Raw genomic sequence first — 15,681 nt, 5'->3', positions numbered from 1 at the left:
TGAAGCATGCCCGGAGCTTACAATGACAGAGAATTGGCGGCGTTTACCAGTCCCCAGCTCAGGAACCCCGGGGTCGCCTAGCTCGTACTCAGCAAACAAATACTGAGCCCCTGAGGGGGCGAAGCCAACGAATATGAAAAGAAAAAAACTGGTTGTGGTGACAGACTGACCTGTAGCATAGCCTGAGGCCTAGGTTAGGGTGGAAGGCAACAGTTGGGTTATGAGTTGCTGAAGTCAACGAATGTGAAAGCAGAAAACTGCTTGTGATGGCATTCTGACCTGCAGTGTTGCCTAAGGCCTAGGTTAGGTTGGAAGGCAATGGTTCAGTTGCGAATTGGCGAAGCCAGTGAATACGTAAACAGAAAAACTGGATTTGGTGACATTCTGACCTGTAGTGTAGACTAAGGCCTAGCTTAGGTTGGGGGCAACAGCTTGGTTGAGTTGACGAAGCCAACGAATATGAAAGCAGATAAAATGGTTTCAGTAATAGACTGTAGCGTAGCCCAAAGCCTAGGTTAGGTTGGGAGGCAACAGTTTGGTTGGGAGTCGGCGAAGTCAACCAATGTGAAAGCAGAAAAACTGGTTGTGATGAAAGTCTGACCTATAGCTTAACCCGAGGCCTTTGGTCCTGTTAAATTACGTTCTGTACTAGGGTTGTACAGAACAAAATATTACATGAAGAAAGAGAGAAGAAAAATAAACAGTACTGTGTTATCGTTTCCATAGCATGTCTACCACAAATAGTTAATATGGTAATAATGATTTTGTTTATTTAACCACTCTTCATTCCTCTTATCACATTTTGTCTTTTACTTTTTCCGTAATACAAGCAAAAGGGTTGCCAAGCAAGCGCATCGTCGTCCGAGCTCGACATTTTCTGGTTGACAAAGTAATGTTTCTACAAGCATGCTTGAACCTTGTGTAAGCTACAGGAATTTGTGCATGCTTACTCAAGCATGGCTGCGCAAGCGTGTTTGTCATGTATGCAGTTAACATGTGTGGCCACCTTTATGATACAACCATAGATATTAATGCTGCATTTGGTGCTTAAGCAAACAATGCAAAATACCGAAACAGCTGACTCCAGGCTCTTTTGATGGACAGTTCGATTTGAAATCCATTGTGTTTTCAGCTATAACCTCCGGAGGAATTCGCTGCAGGGACCCAGTCCTTATGGAAAACGAATGCAATACAGTTGGTTCAAATGGCTCTGAGCACTGTGGGACATGCAATATAGTGAAATGGTTTACATCGTACGGTTTTATAGCCAGGCGTAGAAAGCGTCAAAAGTGTGGTGGGGATGTGAGGTGTATTTCCTGTACAAAAGGTACAGATGGGATGCAGTGGAGGTGCAATAAGGCTGATCACAGAGTTACTTGCAGCATTAGAAAAAATTCGTGGCTTGAGGGAAGCAAGTTAAGTATCGTAAAAATTCTACATTTAACTTGTCTGTGGGTCAAAATGTGCAGCAACTTTTTTATTACTGATGAACTACAGCTACCTGAGAAGACAGTAGTGGATTGGAATAGCTTCTGCAGAGAAGTATGTACTAAAATGTGCATCAACAAAAGTGAGAAACTTGGTAGGGATGGAGTTATTGCCAAGATCGACGAGGCCATGTTCGGGAGAAGAAAATACGGCAGACGAAACAGGAAGATGGGTCTTCAGAGGAATGCAAAGAGGAACCCCACAAATGTTTTCTCAGAGTTGCTCCCAAATGTACGAAGGAGGTGCTGCTCGGTGTCATAAAGCAGTAGGCCTAATCCTTCCACAAACGAATTTCATTTCCGATCGTTGTAGATCGTACGAATGCTTGAACGAAGGAAGGATTCAAGCGTTTTAGAGCAAACCACGAAGTGACATTTAAGGATTCTTAAACGGGTACACACATTAATAGTATCGAAGGCAGCTGGTCGGCCATAAGGCGATACCTCCATGGCACCAGACACTGTAAAAAATATTTTTCAGTTACTTATTTGAATGTATGACGCAAAACGTTTTCTCAAAAGCAGGATTTATTTATGGATTTTATGAAGAGTGGAGCAACAGTGTACTAGCTCTAGTGTGATGTGTTGGAACAAAAAAAAAAAAAAAATCATGGTATTATTATTTTTATGTTTTCTGGAATATGTTTCTACATTTTTATTTTCTTGAAGATGTCTATGTAAATAAAAGGCAGTTTGTTTTTGTCATGCACGTTTGCTTCCTTCTATTTACGAATTGTCACATTTGTGGCTTGTAATACAAGGCGATTCTTAAATGCAAAAAAGTGAAACCTATGTTTGATAAAAATAAAATCCATAGACATGTCACGTCTCCAAGAATATGTCGAAATCATTTGTGTTACTTCGCTTATTACGTGTGTGTACCCGTTTTTCTCTGTGAAACTAAAGTTCCATTGCACTAATTATACATGCAATGCTAAGGGATGCTGAGAAAAATGCTACGCTTGTTTCTCCAGCGTTGGGAGACAAAACATCACTTGCTACACAAATCAGGTCTCCCTTCTTACTTTCCCGTTACCACTTGCGGCAGGCATTACCAACATAAGGTTGGAGTACTGACTGCCCTTTTACTAAAAATCGTAAATAAACAGTCCTGTGTTGCAACGTTTCATACTTCCTTCGTTTCATACTTCCAAGGATCTTTCGGAAATCAATTTTTTTTAGTTATTGCAATTTTTGTGACACTATCCCTATTGTAAAAAAAAATGTTACAAATCAGTATAAATGATTCTATTCGCACATCCAGTACTGTATTTCCAACAAATCGAAAAATATCAAGAACAGTTCAAATACCAAAAGCCGACTAAAACTTACGAGATCCACAAAACCACCGTCCATAAGCGTTATCAACGATGTCAGAAATTCTCGAGAGAATTATCGTTAAAAGATTACAGCAACCTCACATAGAAAATAACATCATATGCCTGGAAAGGTTCGATTCCAAACTGCACAATCTCCAGAACTCACTTTACACATCTCAGTATATATCTCTTATAACACGAACAGTGCTAATTACATAAATGCCATCTTCCAGACATAGAAGAAGCCTAGGATAACGTTTAGAACGACTACAGTCGATACAAGCAACAACCGACTACTGCATAAAAAGCATCGATTTTTCTTATACGAAACAGAGGCTTTTTTTGTCACGTATGACATGTATCCGGTATAAAACGTCTACAGAAAGGCCTACCACACAGATCGGTTTTATCAAGTTGTTAATGGAAAATGTGAAAATCATATCTTATTTTTTTACACGTTGTATGACATTTGAACATGACAAGGATCACTGCCTCCTGGATACTGCAACTGCTCACACCTATACAAAAAGCCAGCTGAACCATGACTGCAGGAGAACTTTTTCAGCTGTGTCAGGCCAATCCAGATGACTAAGCACCAAGAACAAGTGCTGGTTATATCAGTGTGACCCCAAGAGAAAGGAGCAAAGCAAGCAGTAGAAACATGTAGATCCAACCATCAACAGTCAAGGTGATGTTGGACTTTCTTCTTCTTCTTCTTCTTCTTCTTCTTCTTTTTTGACTGCTATGGCATAATACTAACAGATCATTCTCATAAGGGACAAACTGTCACAGGAGCATACTATGAAAATCTCTTGACAAGGTTGCAGTAGGCTGTCATTATGAAACATTGCTGGAAGCATTAGTGGATGCTTTTCCTATTGTGATAGTGAGGTGATTTTTGAAGTGGAACATTTTCTGAAAGCCTAAGAACCTGTCAACTACCTCTCTACAGGGTGATTTTTTCCACCATGTAGAAACTCTAGGGACTGCTCAATGAGATCATACCAACAGAAAAAGTCTAATGAATTTATGTCCGAAAATGCTTGGTTTCCATGGCAGAGATCATTATTCATTCATACATTGTCACAGAGACTGCAGTCTAATATGCTCTATACCATGCAGCCACAGTTACAGTACGTGTTGAAAATGATTTCCATGTGCCTCAATGCATGTGTGTATGTGCCATAGCATGTTCCGTCTCCCACATTCACAATGGCCAGGTTGCATTCGAACAGTGTCAAAGGCAGCATGAGTACGCTGCTCCAGTGTCTCCACATCTGGAATGGCCTCTGCATACACGATACATTTGAGAGTATCCCACAACCAGAAATCGTACGGGCTGAGACCCGGTGAACGATCACCTCATCTGAATCATCGACCAGGGAAGACACGATTGAGATATGTCCAGACGTTAATGGCGAAGTGAGCTGGAGTATCATCATGTAGCAGCCACATAATCCTTTCTTCCAGCAGGAAGGGCAAAGTCTTCCAAAAGAAATGCCGATAGTACCGCACTGTTAGGTAACATGGAAAGAACACTGGTCCCAAAATAGAGTCGCCAGTTATCCCGGCCCACACATTCTGGCTGCACTGATGCTGATGATTTGCTGTCGCCATACCATGGGGGTTCTGCATACTATCCCACAAGTGACTATTATGAAAGTTGAAGATACCATCCACGTAAGAGTGGCCTCATCTGTGAGTAGGATGGATGACACAGATCCCACAATTGTGGTTGCCTTGTGAAGGAACCAGTGACAAAACTGCCTGATGTGGAAAGTCTGTCACCAGTAAGCCCTGCACATGCCATAAGTGATAAGGATAGTAACAATTGTCATGGAGAATGTTCCACATGGTCATCTGGCTTACTCTGTACTGGTGGGCCAACTGCCTCGTACTGATTCAGCAATCGCCTCCCACTGGGTTAATCACATTTCCCTCCAAGTCTGTGTCCGAACATTTTGGGTACGTCCTTCATGATTTCATCCTTTCTGAAATGACGCTGTCTCAGACAAACAGTGAAACACTGTTGCAAACATTGAATGCTGTGGTTGTTGTCGGTGGGGATAGGTCTCATGATAGAACTTTGCTGCCTGTCACAGTTTGCCTTTCTCTGAATAAACACCATGTTGACAATCTCTCAATTCAAATACAGAACCATTGTGTACAATGCTGTATCACATCCAATACAAGGTGAGCCAGCAAGAGAAGTGAACTGGACTCATTAGCAATTACTATGGCAGGGGAGGGTGCTAGAGCATGACATATGAGGAACTGTACCACTCTCTAGAAGGAAACCAAGCATATAACAACTGTGGCTGCGTGGTTTCAGTGCATATTAGACAGCTGTCTCTGTAACAAAGTATGACTGAATAAATGAAAGACATGCATGTCCAAACATAAATTCATTAGATCATTTTGTTTTGTATCCTCTCATTGATCTATACCTAGAGTTTTTACATGGTGGAAAAAATCACCCTGAATACTTGTCATCATCACATCTTAGATATAAACTGTGTGTATTGTACAGGGGGAGGGGGGGGGGATGCCTTTGTAACCTCTGGATTACACATAGTGTGTTCTACAACAGTCTCCATTCCTCTTGCCACCTCATTTTCTGCACTCCATTCTCACCCCACTTTTCCACATACACATATGCACCACCAATTTATTACTTACCTCTAACTGCCACTTAGTTAAATTTATAGGTCTGTAAACCATCACCAACACTGAAAATGCAGACTTGTACTCTCAAGGTCTCTACCAAGTCATCTGCTACTTGGAAAAAAGTGTTGCATTAACAGGTGAATATGCATCACAGCTTGATTTTTCCATGTTGATAGTAAAAACTTAAAGGCTACATCTCATACAGTTCTCATTTGGCATTGTGTGGTTAAAAAAAAGTGTATGCCATAGAGAAATGTATGTACAGTATGAATAAATATTTAAAATTTTATATTGTAACAGAAAATATATAACAACATTTTATGTGCCTGCACAGTGCAATATTTAAGCCTTGATGTAATGTAACGTGGTAAATGCAGCCAGAACACACGTGTTACATCTGTCTTTGTCTGGCTATAAAATTGTGTATGGCACCCAGTACTCTAAGCTGAAAATTATCAACTTGTGTCCATGGGCAAACAACAAATAAATAATAAACGCAAACTTTAAAACTGATCCGATATGGCAATTTGGAATAAAAGTAGGTGAAGTAAGCTAGCTTTTTTATTTTTGTATCATATATTTGTGTGAGAGGTAATAACAAACTTGTCACAAATCGCGTAACTATATAATACACTGAGCTGCATATGATAATTTTTAGGCTATAATAGCCATGCATCATCAAAGAGAAAATTGGTTTAAACACTTACTTACATTGACCATATTACTGCGCTGTAGACATGCAAAATTCAGATTTTATGTAATATTCACATTATTTGGTGCTATTAATTGTTTTCATTAAGAAATTCGTCAGTGGAGCAGAAGGAGTTGGCCATCAATAAGTCTTCTTAAGGGGGGTAGGACGTCAAACTGGCCGACTTGGAGCAGGAGAGGCACCACAGGACATTTTAATTGCCACTATCTATACTTTTACAAATAAATTCACAAAACTTTGTCAGCATGACCAGGAAGGGTTCAGGATTCACGCTCATAGCAGTGGAAGTTCAAAAATATAATAAAATATATTTGTTTACATGTGAAATATCATTTTTTCACTTACTATTTGCTGCATTCGTTGCTATAGGTACACTTTCCTTCATAAGTAAGGGAGATTCTTTGATGGATTTTGCACAGCATGCAAACCATACTTACAGGTGTATGAAATTCTAGAATTTTCCAAATCTATTAAAAACTGTGCTAAAAATTGAGATAACTAACCATAAAATTTGAGTTTTTTCTAAACATAAAGTTAAAAATGTAACAGCTCATTCATTTTTTCATTAACTAAATAAATTCTAGGGTTTCATACACCTGTAAGTATGGTTTGTATGCTGTGCAAAATTCATCAAAGAATCTCTCTTACTTGTGAAGAAAAGTGTACCTATAGCAACAAATGCAGCCAATAGTAAGTGAAAAAATGATGACATTTTACATGTAAAAAAATATATTTTGTTACATTTTTGAACTTCCACTGCTATGAGCGTGAATCCTGAATCCTTCCTGGTCGTGTTGACAAAGTTTTATGAATTTATTTGTAAAAGTATAGACAGTGGAAATTAAAATGTCATGTGGTGCCTCTCCTGCTCCAAGTCCCCCCTTTAACTGAATTTTATTAGTAATTAAACTTTTTATAGCTGCTGGCAGGTTATGGAAAATATGTGTTCTTGAATAATGGTGATATTTCTGAACCACAGTAAGTGACTTTACATCTTTGTGGAGATTATTCTTATTCCTAGTTTAGATTCCATAAACTGACCTGTCGGTTTGAAAACTGCAGGATGTCCTTGGGTTTACACCACAAATAATTTGTGTTACGCATAGCTCAGCATTATGAGTTAACCTTAAAACTGATCCCATGTGGCATTATGGAATAAAAGTAGACAAAGTATGTTATCTTGTTTATTTTTGTGACATATTTCTGACAACATCTGCATTGCAAATAAAAGCTTGTTTAGGTGCTTCAGCACTTCAGTGGTACACACCTCCCAATATAATGTATTTTCAAGTTCTAATTCAAAGAATTTAACACCGTCAACCTCTTCTATATGCTTTTCATCATCATATTTTAGACATAAGCTGTGCGTGTTGTGTAGGGAGGGGATCGCGGGGAGGGGGGAGGGGAGCAAAACACCTTTATAACATGTGGACTGGATATAGTGTGTTCTACAACAAACTCCTGTTGTCACCCTGTTTTCTGCACCCCATTCTCACCCCTTTTCCCCACATAAGCATATGCACCATCAGTTTAGCACTTTCCACTAACAGCCATTTAGTTAGATTTGTAGGTCTGTAGACCATCAACAGCACTTTCCTCAGCAGGTCCCCTCTGCTCTGACTCGTCTTCCCCTCATAATTTCAACCCCTCATTCCCAATATACACAACTAGCTCTTCCAACATCAGGACAGCTGTCTCTGGTGTCATATTCTTTTCTTTACATTGCTATCTCTCCCTTTCCCCCTAGTCCTTGTATGTATTCTGAAGAATAATACAAGTTTTAAAGCTGAGCAATGTTGTTCAATTTCTTTTTAATGTGACTATCAACAATGTCTCTGCACTACAGTGAGTAGTTGTCTTTATCCATTCTATTGTTAATTTATGCCCAAAGTTTCGAATTTTTGTATTAGATTCTATTATAAAATTAGACTTTTTATTAACACTGTTTGTAATTTCTTCCATAAATATGAGACACAGTTATGAGAAATGATTGAGAAGGGCTGCGTAATAATAAAAGTATCTATTTATTTCCTATTTACTGCAACTGTACTTGACATGTTAGATGATTGTATTCCCAAACAGGATTGGTAGCCTCAATAGGGCATTTCATTGACCACTCGTAAAAGTCAGTATGTCCTTCATCATCCATAAGAATTATACTGTGTGCTCTGAAATATATCAAACACACATTAAAGCCAACAGAAATAATGAAATATTAGAACCACAGTGAATATAATTTATATGTTACCTTGTTCCATATGAACGGTTCATGTTGTTTACGAACACTGAGCTTAGTGGCAATAGAAATTCTGATGTCACCTGAGGGGCACGTTCAGTGAGTACAGGGTCAGGAAAATGACTGAAATTAGTGAGAAACACATATATACGTGATACATTTCTTAAGAAAATATATTATAAGAAATCATTAGTTAAACACACTGTCATGTGAATTTGCATCTGCAAACAAAGTAAAACCCATTCTTGCACTCTCATTGCCTGTAATGATGTTATTTCTTTATATTCAGAGACTGAATGGCACATTGTAAAGTTAATGAATAAACACTGAAGAAGATTAGTTGTATTCTATTCTACTAACAACAGCTTTAGTTAGCTTTTATGAATGGTAAGCATTTTCTCTTGTTTTGCCATGTTGCTTTTGCAACAAACTTTAACAAATTCATTGGAGAAAGGGCTTTGAAGCTTTTTAACATACCTTTCCTTCCACTGTAGAAAAGTGTGCAGTTCATTTATTAGGGAATCCTTGTTTGTTATATCACCATAGTTCTGGACAATTTGTTTAAATCTTTCGGTGCCTGCTGTCACTTTGAGGAATGGAGTACTGAACTCACTGTTACTGATTCCAAAGCAGTTTTCAGTTATTTTAATGGGTTCACCTTGACTACCAACATTTGAATACACATACATGTCAGCATCATTTTTCCTGGAAGTAAATATGTCTTAATGAGCAAAATAGTCAGAAAAACATTATGTAATTTATTTTCCTGTGCACTTAATGATGACACTGTAATGACGGTAATGGAGATAATACATAGGGTAATACAAAATTTACAAATCCTACACTTCACAATGAAATTGTTATACATATTCATTCATGCATAGCACTTTATTAATTCAGTAGGTTTATGAAAATTTTGAAATCAAAGACTATTCTGAAACAAATGAGTGAGAAGTGTAAAATCACCATACGAGGTGTGGCTAGAAAAAAACCGGACTAGTACTGGTGAAACAATAAAACGAATGCAATAAGGCTGAAAGTTGCGTGGCCTGTCACGTGACTCTCGCTCCGCTTACTGCTCGAGTTTCATCTGCCTCCTGCACTCAGTCTGCCCGTGGCGTCTGTTTTAAGTAGTTGACGTTTTGTCTGTGCGTTGGAAAATGTTGAGTGTACAGAAAGAACAGCGTGTTAACATCAAATTTTGTTTCAAACTAGGAAAATCTGCAAGTGAAACGTTTGTAATGTTACAACAAGTGTACGGCGATGATTGTTTATCGCGAACACAAGTGTTTGAGTGGTTTAAACGATTTAAAGATGGCCGCGAAGACACCAGTGATGACACTCGCACTGGCAGACCATTGTCAGCAAAAACTGATGCAAACATTGAAAAAATTGGTAAACTTGTTCGACAAGATCGCCGTTTAACAATCAGAGCAGTGTCTGAGTTAACAGGAGTTGACAAGGAAAGTGTTAGGCAGGTTCTTCATGAAAGTTTCAACATGAACAAAGTGTGTTCAAAAATGGTTCCAAAGTGTCTCACAATTGAACAGAAGGAACGCCGAAGAATGATTTGTTCTGACATCCTGGAAAACATTGAAAGTGATCCCACCTTCTTACAAAATGTTATTAATTGCGATGAATCGTGGTTTTTTACTTACGATCCCGAAACTAAACGCCAATCGATGCATTGGAAAACTCCTGGTTCTCCACGACAAAAAAAAGCACGAATGTCAAAATCGAAATTCAAGGCAATGATGATTGTTTTTTTTTGACATCAAAGGGATTGTGCACATTGATTGGGTACCAGAGGGACAAACAGTGAATCAGCATTACTACATTAGCGTCCTGGCTACCCTACGTTAGCGAGTATGGAGAAAACGGAACGATTTGTGGAGAAAAAAGTCATGGATCCTTCACCAAGACAATGCCCCAGCTCACAGTGCATTGTCAGTGAAGACGTTTTTGGCAAAACACAGCATTCCCATCTTAGATCATCCACCCTACTCACCTGATTTGGCCCCCTGTGACTTTTTTCTTTTCCCTAAAGTCAAGTCAGCTTTGATAGGAACTAGATTTGAGACTGTTGAAGCAGTAAAAGAAAAAGCGACGGAAGTAATGTACAGACTTACCGAAAATGATCTGCAGCATTGCTATGAACAGTGGAAAATTCGTATGGAGCGGTGTAGAGACCGAGGAGGAGATAACATGAAATTGTAAATAATTGTAAATAAATGTTTTTTCCAGCATCAGTCTGGTTTTTTTCTAGCCGCACCTCATATATAATTGGTTATTGCAAGTGTTAATGATATGTCACTGTTAAATATAGCAGAAGAGTTTGTATTGTAACCTGTACAGACTTTTTAGCTACACTGTCAGCTGTGAAATTGAAATAGGAGGATTTCTAAGCAAACAGTAACCCCACCCCCAACTCTTTAAAGAAACAAACTCCCATGTATGAAACAGGTACAAATATCTCATTACATTACAAATGAGTAAATGTGTTAAACAGAAAAGGTTTGAAATTATCTTTACAGTAGTTGGAAGTTGCTAAGTGCTAAGTGCTCTCATTATCAATCACTGGATGAGTATAGTCTGCACCATCTGTGTATCTCAATGTGTTTTTTGTGTATCTCAATGTTTGACATATCTCATGAATTATAGGTCATATAATTATATAATTTTCCAGTTATATTCATAAGAGTATGTGGATATTGTCTGTAAAATGTGCATGAGTAGGATCAGTAGTATAGAAGTAATAAATTAAAACATCATGCCTGATGCTGAAGTTCTACTGAACAGTGAAAATGTAGCAAGTGATAAACTTTTTTCCTTGCATTATTTTGTAGGGGGTGTCAGCAAGAAAAAGTTTCAAAAATGTTTGAAACCATCTGGAAAGTTTGTTAGAAATTGTTGACTGCTCTCATTCTCAAATACTGGATGAATATAGTCTGGGTAATTTGCATGCTGTGAGTTATCCTGAGTCAAGACTTATATACAGTTTCTAACATAAATACTTGATTTATTGTGTTAAATGTTTAATGCAAGATTATATCACTTAATGACTGGATTATGATTTCATTTTCAATTTTTAAATTCAGTCAATAATTACACGAAATAACAAAAATCAAATTTTTGTTGCTCCTGGAAACCATTAGATCAACAACCTGCAGTTGGGACTCAGTGACTGTTTTAGCTATTTGGTGATATACAGGGTGGAGAGGAGGTATTTAGGTACCATTAAATGGCTGTTAAGTTTTTAATATTGATGTAATAGTATTAGGAATAGCACAAACATACATAACATTAAATAGGAAAGTGATTTTTCATGCTGCGTAGTACTGACAATGGCCACAAGAGGTGGTACACTCAACAACAAAGATGGCAAATTGCCTTACAGTTAGAGAACAAGCAACGACTACTTCATTCTATGAGGTGTGGAATTTGATGATTATTGTGTAGAGATGGTGACATATGGTGAAGGGAAGGAATGTCACAATTCATCTAGAGTCAATAAAGAACTTCAATTGAAGCTAATGACCACAAGTTCAGTAAAGGATGCAGCAAAAACATGTCGTCCATCCATGTCTCACTGTCCTGAGAATGTGGTGATTGTGCAAAAAAAGGTTCAACTGTAGCCCGGGGAAATCAGCTCACCAGGAAGCTCATGAGAACAGACACAAGGCATACTGTGTATCAGGTGTTGCACAAAGAATTACACTTATGAGCGTGGAAACCCTGTTATGTGTGGCAGCTGACTGAAGACTGCAATCATAAAGCGGAATATGAGGAGTTGATGTTGGGTTGGGATGAAAATTGGCCTCAATTGTTTCACTACATCCTCTAGAGAGATGAGGCCATATTGCACTTGCAAGATTTTGCCAATCAGCATAGTTGCAGTTACTGAATGGCACAGCATTCTGGAGTTGTGGTGGAGAAGATGAATTATTATCCAAAAGTGACATGTGGTGTGGAGTAATGGCTACAAATGTCATTGGCCCATATCTCCAGCATGACACAATGAACATGGAACGCTACCTTCAAATGCTTCAGGGTTATGTTTGGCCATGGTATGGGAAAATGCTGATGATGCTGTCTTTGTATAAGATGTCATGCAGAACAGTTGGACAAGAAGTTTCCAGGATGTTGGCTGGGGGGATGTGGATCTCATGAATAGACTGCAAAAAGTCCAGACCTGACTGCCTATGACTCTTTTTACAAGGCTGGGCAAAAGAGGAGGTCTACTGGATGAAACCTCACACAATGGACAATTTGGAAGCACAAATTCTGGAAGTACTTACCAACTTCTACACAAGTTCCTCCAGCAAGCTGTGGATTGTATTCCAGGCCATTTGAGGAGATTGGTCAACACAGCTGCCTAATGGACTTCTAACACATTCAATCATATTCCATATAAAAATGTACATACTGTGTTAATTTCAAATAAATAACTCTACAAAGATATATTTCAATACACATCTTGCTGCTTCCCGCCCACCCTGTAGATGACATTTACACATCAAAGGAGGATTTAGTGTAATTCATGGCTTTGAGTGATTCCATTTGACATTAGTGGATGCTTTCCCTATTGTGGTAATGATTTTAATAGGTTAAACAATTCATACAAGGAAAACTAGTGACAATGCACAGTCCTTAAAAAAGCTAAGATGAAGATGACCCTTTGACATGGTCGAAACTTGTAATCTAGGAAATAAAACTTGCTTTCCATGAATATAGCAATCAAGAGCATCTCTAAATGAGAATAATGTTGCACATCACAATAAGGTTTAATATAAGGTGTTCTGGTGAATACTAAGGCTTATTACATAATATCGCAATAGGCTCATGTGCCGTATTTCATGTTTTGGCAAACAGGGCACATTTAAAATGTACCTCCTGCTGATTATAACACACATTTTAAAGTGCTGTGTAATTAACAAGGCAGACCTGAGCAAGCTTCAAGCATGCAAAACGAAGTTTCTGTGATCAGCCTTGCAGAAGACTAAATGAGATAAAATTAGGAACGAAGACATCAGAGGAGAGATGCAAGCAGATCTGTTAATGACTGGGAGACGGCACTGCAGGTGCAAGTGGTTTGGACATGTGAAAAGGATGAAGGGTAACCACCCTCCAAAACAATACTTGGATAGAAATGTGCATGGGAAAAGACTAATTGGACAACCCAGAAAAAGATCACTGTATCAGATTAAGTAATATCTGAAGACTAGAGGAGAAAACTGAAAAACAATATAAAACAAGAAATATATCAAGGTAGGGGAAATTATTCATGAATACCCTATCCTGCTTTCTGGAAGAATACAAAGATTATGATGATGGTGATGGTGATGAGGGGTTTTGGCAACTGATGATCCGTAAGGTGAATTCTCACAGGACAAAACTTATGTGAGAAAACGAACGAAGAGAAGACTTTTAACATCCCATGGACAACGTGAGACTGAGCACAAGGTCAGGTTATGGAAGGATGGAGAAGTATGTCAGATGTGCCCTTTTGAAAGGAACCATAGCGGAATTTACCATAAGTGATTTAGGTAAATCACAGAAAACTTAAATCTGGAGGAGTGGATAGTATTTGAACCATCATCCTCCCAAATGTAAGCCCAGTGTGCTAACCATTGTGCCACCTCACTCAGTAAAATTGATATGAGTGATCACAATGTGTGATCATATCAATTTCACCACATAACAGAGCTGCATCATGCAATGGACGCTTTTGCAAAGGTATTTCTTTGTCTGTCAAAAGTAAAGACAGGAAGAATATGTAGCGTATCATCTCCAAAATGGCTGTGAGAGATTATGGCTGCCATCCTCTTTTAAAACAGACACAGCTTAAACATAAAAATTAAGAGGGTATTGCCAATTGGAGAAATAAATAGCTGATACATAACGAATCTATTCATGAGAGATAATTAATTAAAAATAGCTTACCCTTGTAATACCAATATTTAATTGGCCAATTAGACATAATTGCAAATTTCCAGAACAGCTAGCCACCTAACTAAACTCTCCCCCACTTCTCCCTTCGACCCACGATAGCGCGTTTATTTAAATTAACAGAAATGCTCCAAATAAGAACAAAAGTCTCGGTGCAGTGAAAAGGGTGCCAGTTCTGTCCATTAGGCAGGGCGATACTCAGAGTTCCGGCACCCTGGAGCCAGTGGTACACAAAACAATGCACCTCTGCTGCTTTTGGTACTATATAGCTACGCGACTTGCCAACAGTGGGAGATGCTTACCCTTGGCCTGAGCAAGGGACGAGTTCTTTTCAGGTTATTCCTACCTGTGTTGGTATCTGGAGGCATGTGGTGTGGGACCTGCTCAACAGAAAATTTTGAACGGCTTGGCTATTGAGCCACCAGAAAATTCATTATTAGGCTCTTAGTAGACTGTTGATGCTAAGAGCATCCTTAATGCTACATTTGCAAAAAAATTGACACCGCGATTGTCAGTTGTATCATAATACAGGTTGGTTGGTTGGTTTGTTTGGGGAAGGAGACCAGACAGCGTGGTCATCGGTCTCATCGGATTAGGGAAGGACGGGGAAGGAAGTCGGCCGTGCCCTTTGAAAGGAACCATCCCGGCATTTGCCTGGAGCGATTTAGGGAAATCACGGAAAACCTAAATCAGGATGGCCGGACGCGGGATTGAACCGTCGTCCTCCCGAATGTGAGTCCAGTGTCCAACCACTGCGCCACCCCGCTTGGTCATAATACAGATAATTTGCTATAAATATAGTAAGTTAACTTCTGATAGCACGTAAATAATTTAGCTTTCAGCATCCTTTCTTGAGATTGAGTACACACACACACACACACACACACACACACACACACAGAGAGAGAGAGAGAGAGAGAGAGAGAGAGAGAGAGAGAGAGAGAGAGAGAGAGATATACAGGGTGTCCCATTTATCTTGACCACCCTAAATAATTGTTTGTCCAGATGCAAATTACAAAATGTTTCAAGCAAATGTTCCTTAGCCATCAGGGCGACATTAATCAGCATGATTGTCTTCATTGTAGCTTCATTTTTTTACAAAGATATGAACAGTGGTATGGCTTTTTAAAATGGCACCCTGTATTTTTTATTCGGTAATTCATTCCCTCTCCTAAAGACCTATTGAAAAATGTATCACAGTGTACCATTCACTGAAACACAATGTTATTAATTACATAACACAACATTGACTTTGAACCTGGGATCACAAACTTGTCCATTTGCTGGAGTTGTCAGAAAACAAATGAAAAC

At 38.7% G+C, this 15,681-nt stretch overlaps 1 protein-coding gene across 5 annotated transcripts in view; it reads right to left on the bottom strand.

Moving 5' to 3' along the window:
• Positions 1-8,190: 8,190 nt before the first annotated feature.
• Positions 8,191-15,681, bottom strand: part of LOC126203599 (transport and Golgi organization 2 homolog) — a 92,489-nt gene continuing 84,998 nt past the window's right edge. For all 5 annotated transcript variants that reach the window (XM_049937963.1, XM_049937964.1, XM_049937962.1 and 2 more), the window contains exons 4-6: positions 8,899-9,126; positions 8,434-8,544; positions 8,191-8,353 (exon numbers count right to left, since the gene is read on the bottom strand). In XM_049937963.1, the coding sequence (XP_049793920.1) occupies positions 8,221-8,353; positions 8,434-8,544; positions 8,899-9,126 (472 nt within the window). In that variant the 3' untranslated portion in view covers positions 8,191-8,220. The remainder of the gene's footprint in view (positions 8,354-8,433; positions 8,545-8,898; positions 9,127-15,681) is intronic.

This window comes from Schistocerca nitens, chromosome 9 (assembly GCF_023898315.1).
Source record: "Schistocerca nitens isolate TAMUIC-IGC-003100 chromosome 9, iqSchNite1.1, whole genome shotgun sequence".
Lineage (NCBI taxonomy): Eukaryota > Metazoa > Arthropoda > Insecta > Orthoptera > Acrididae > Schistocerca > Schistocerca nitens.
Note: the sequence above shows the minus strand (reverse complement) of the source record. Positions and strands in the feature narration are given on the sequence as shown.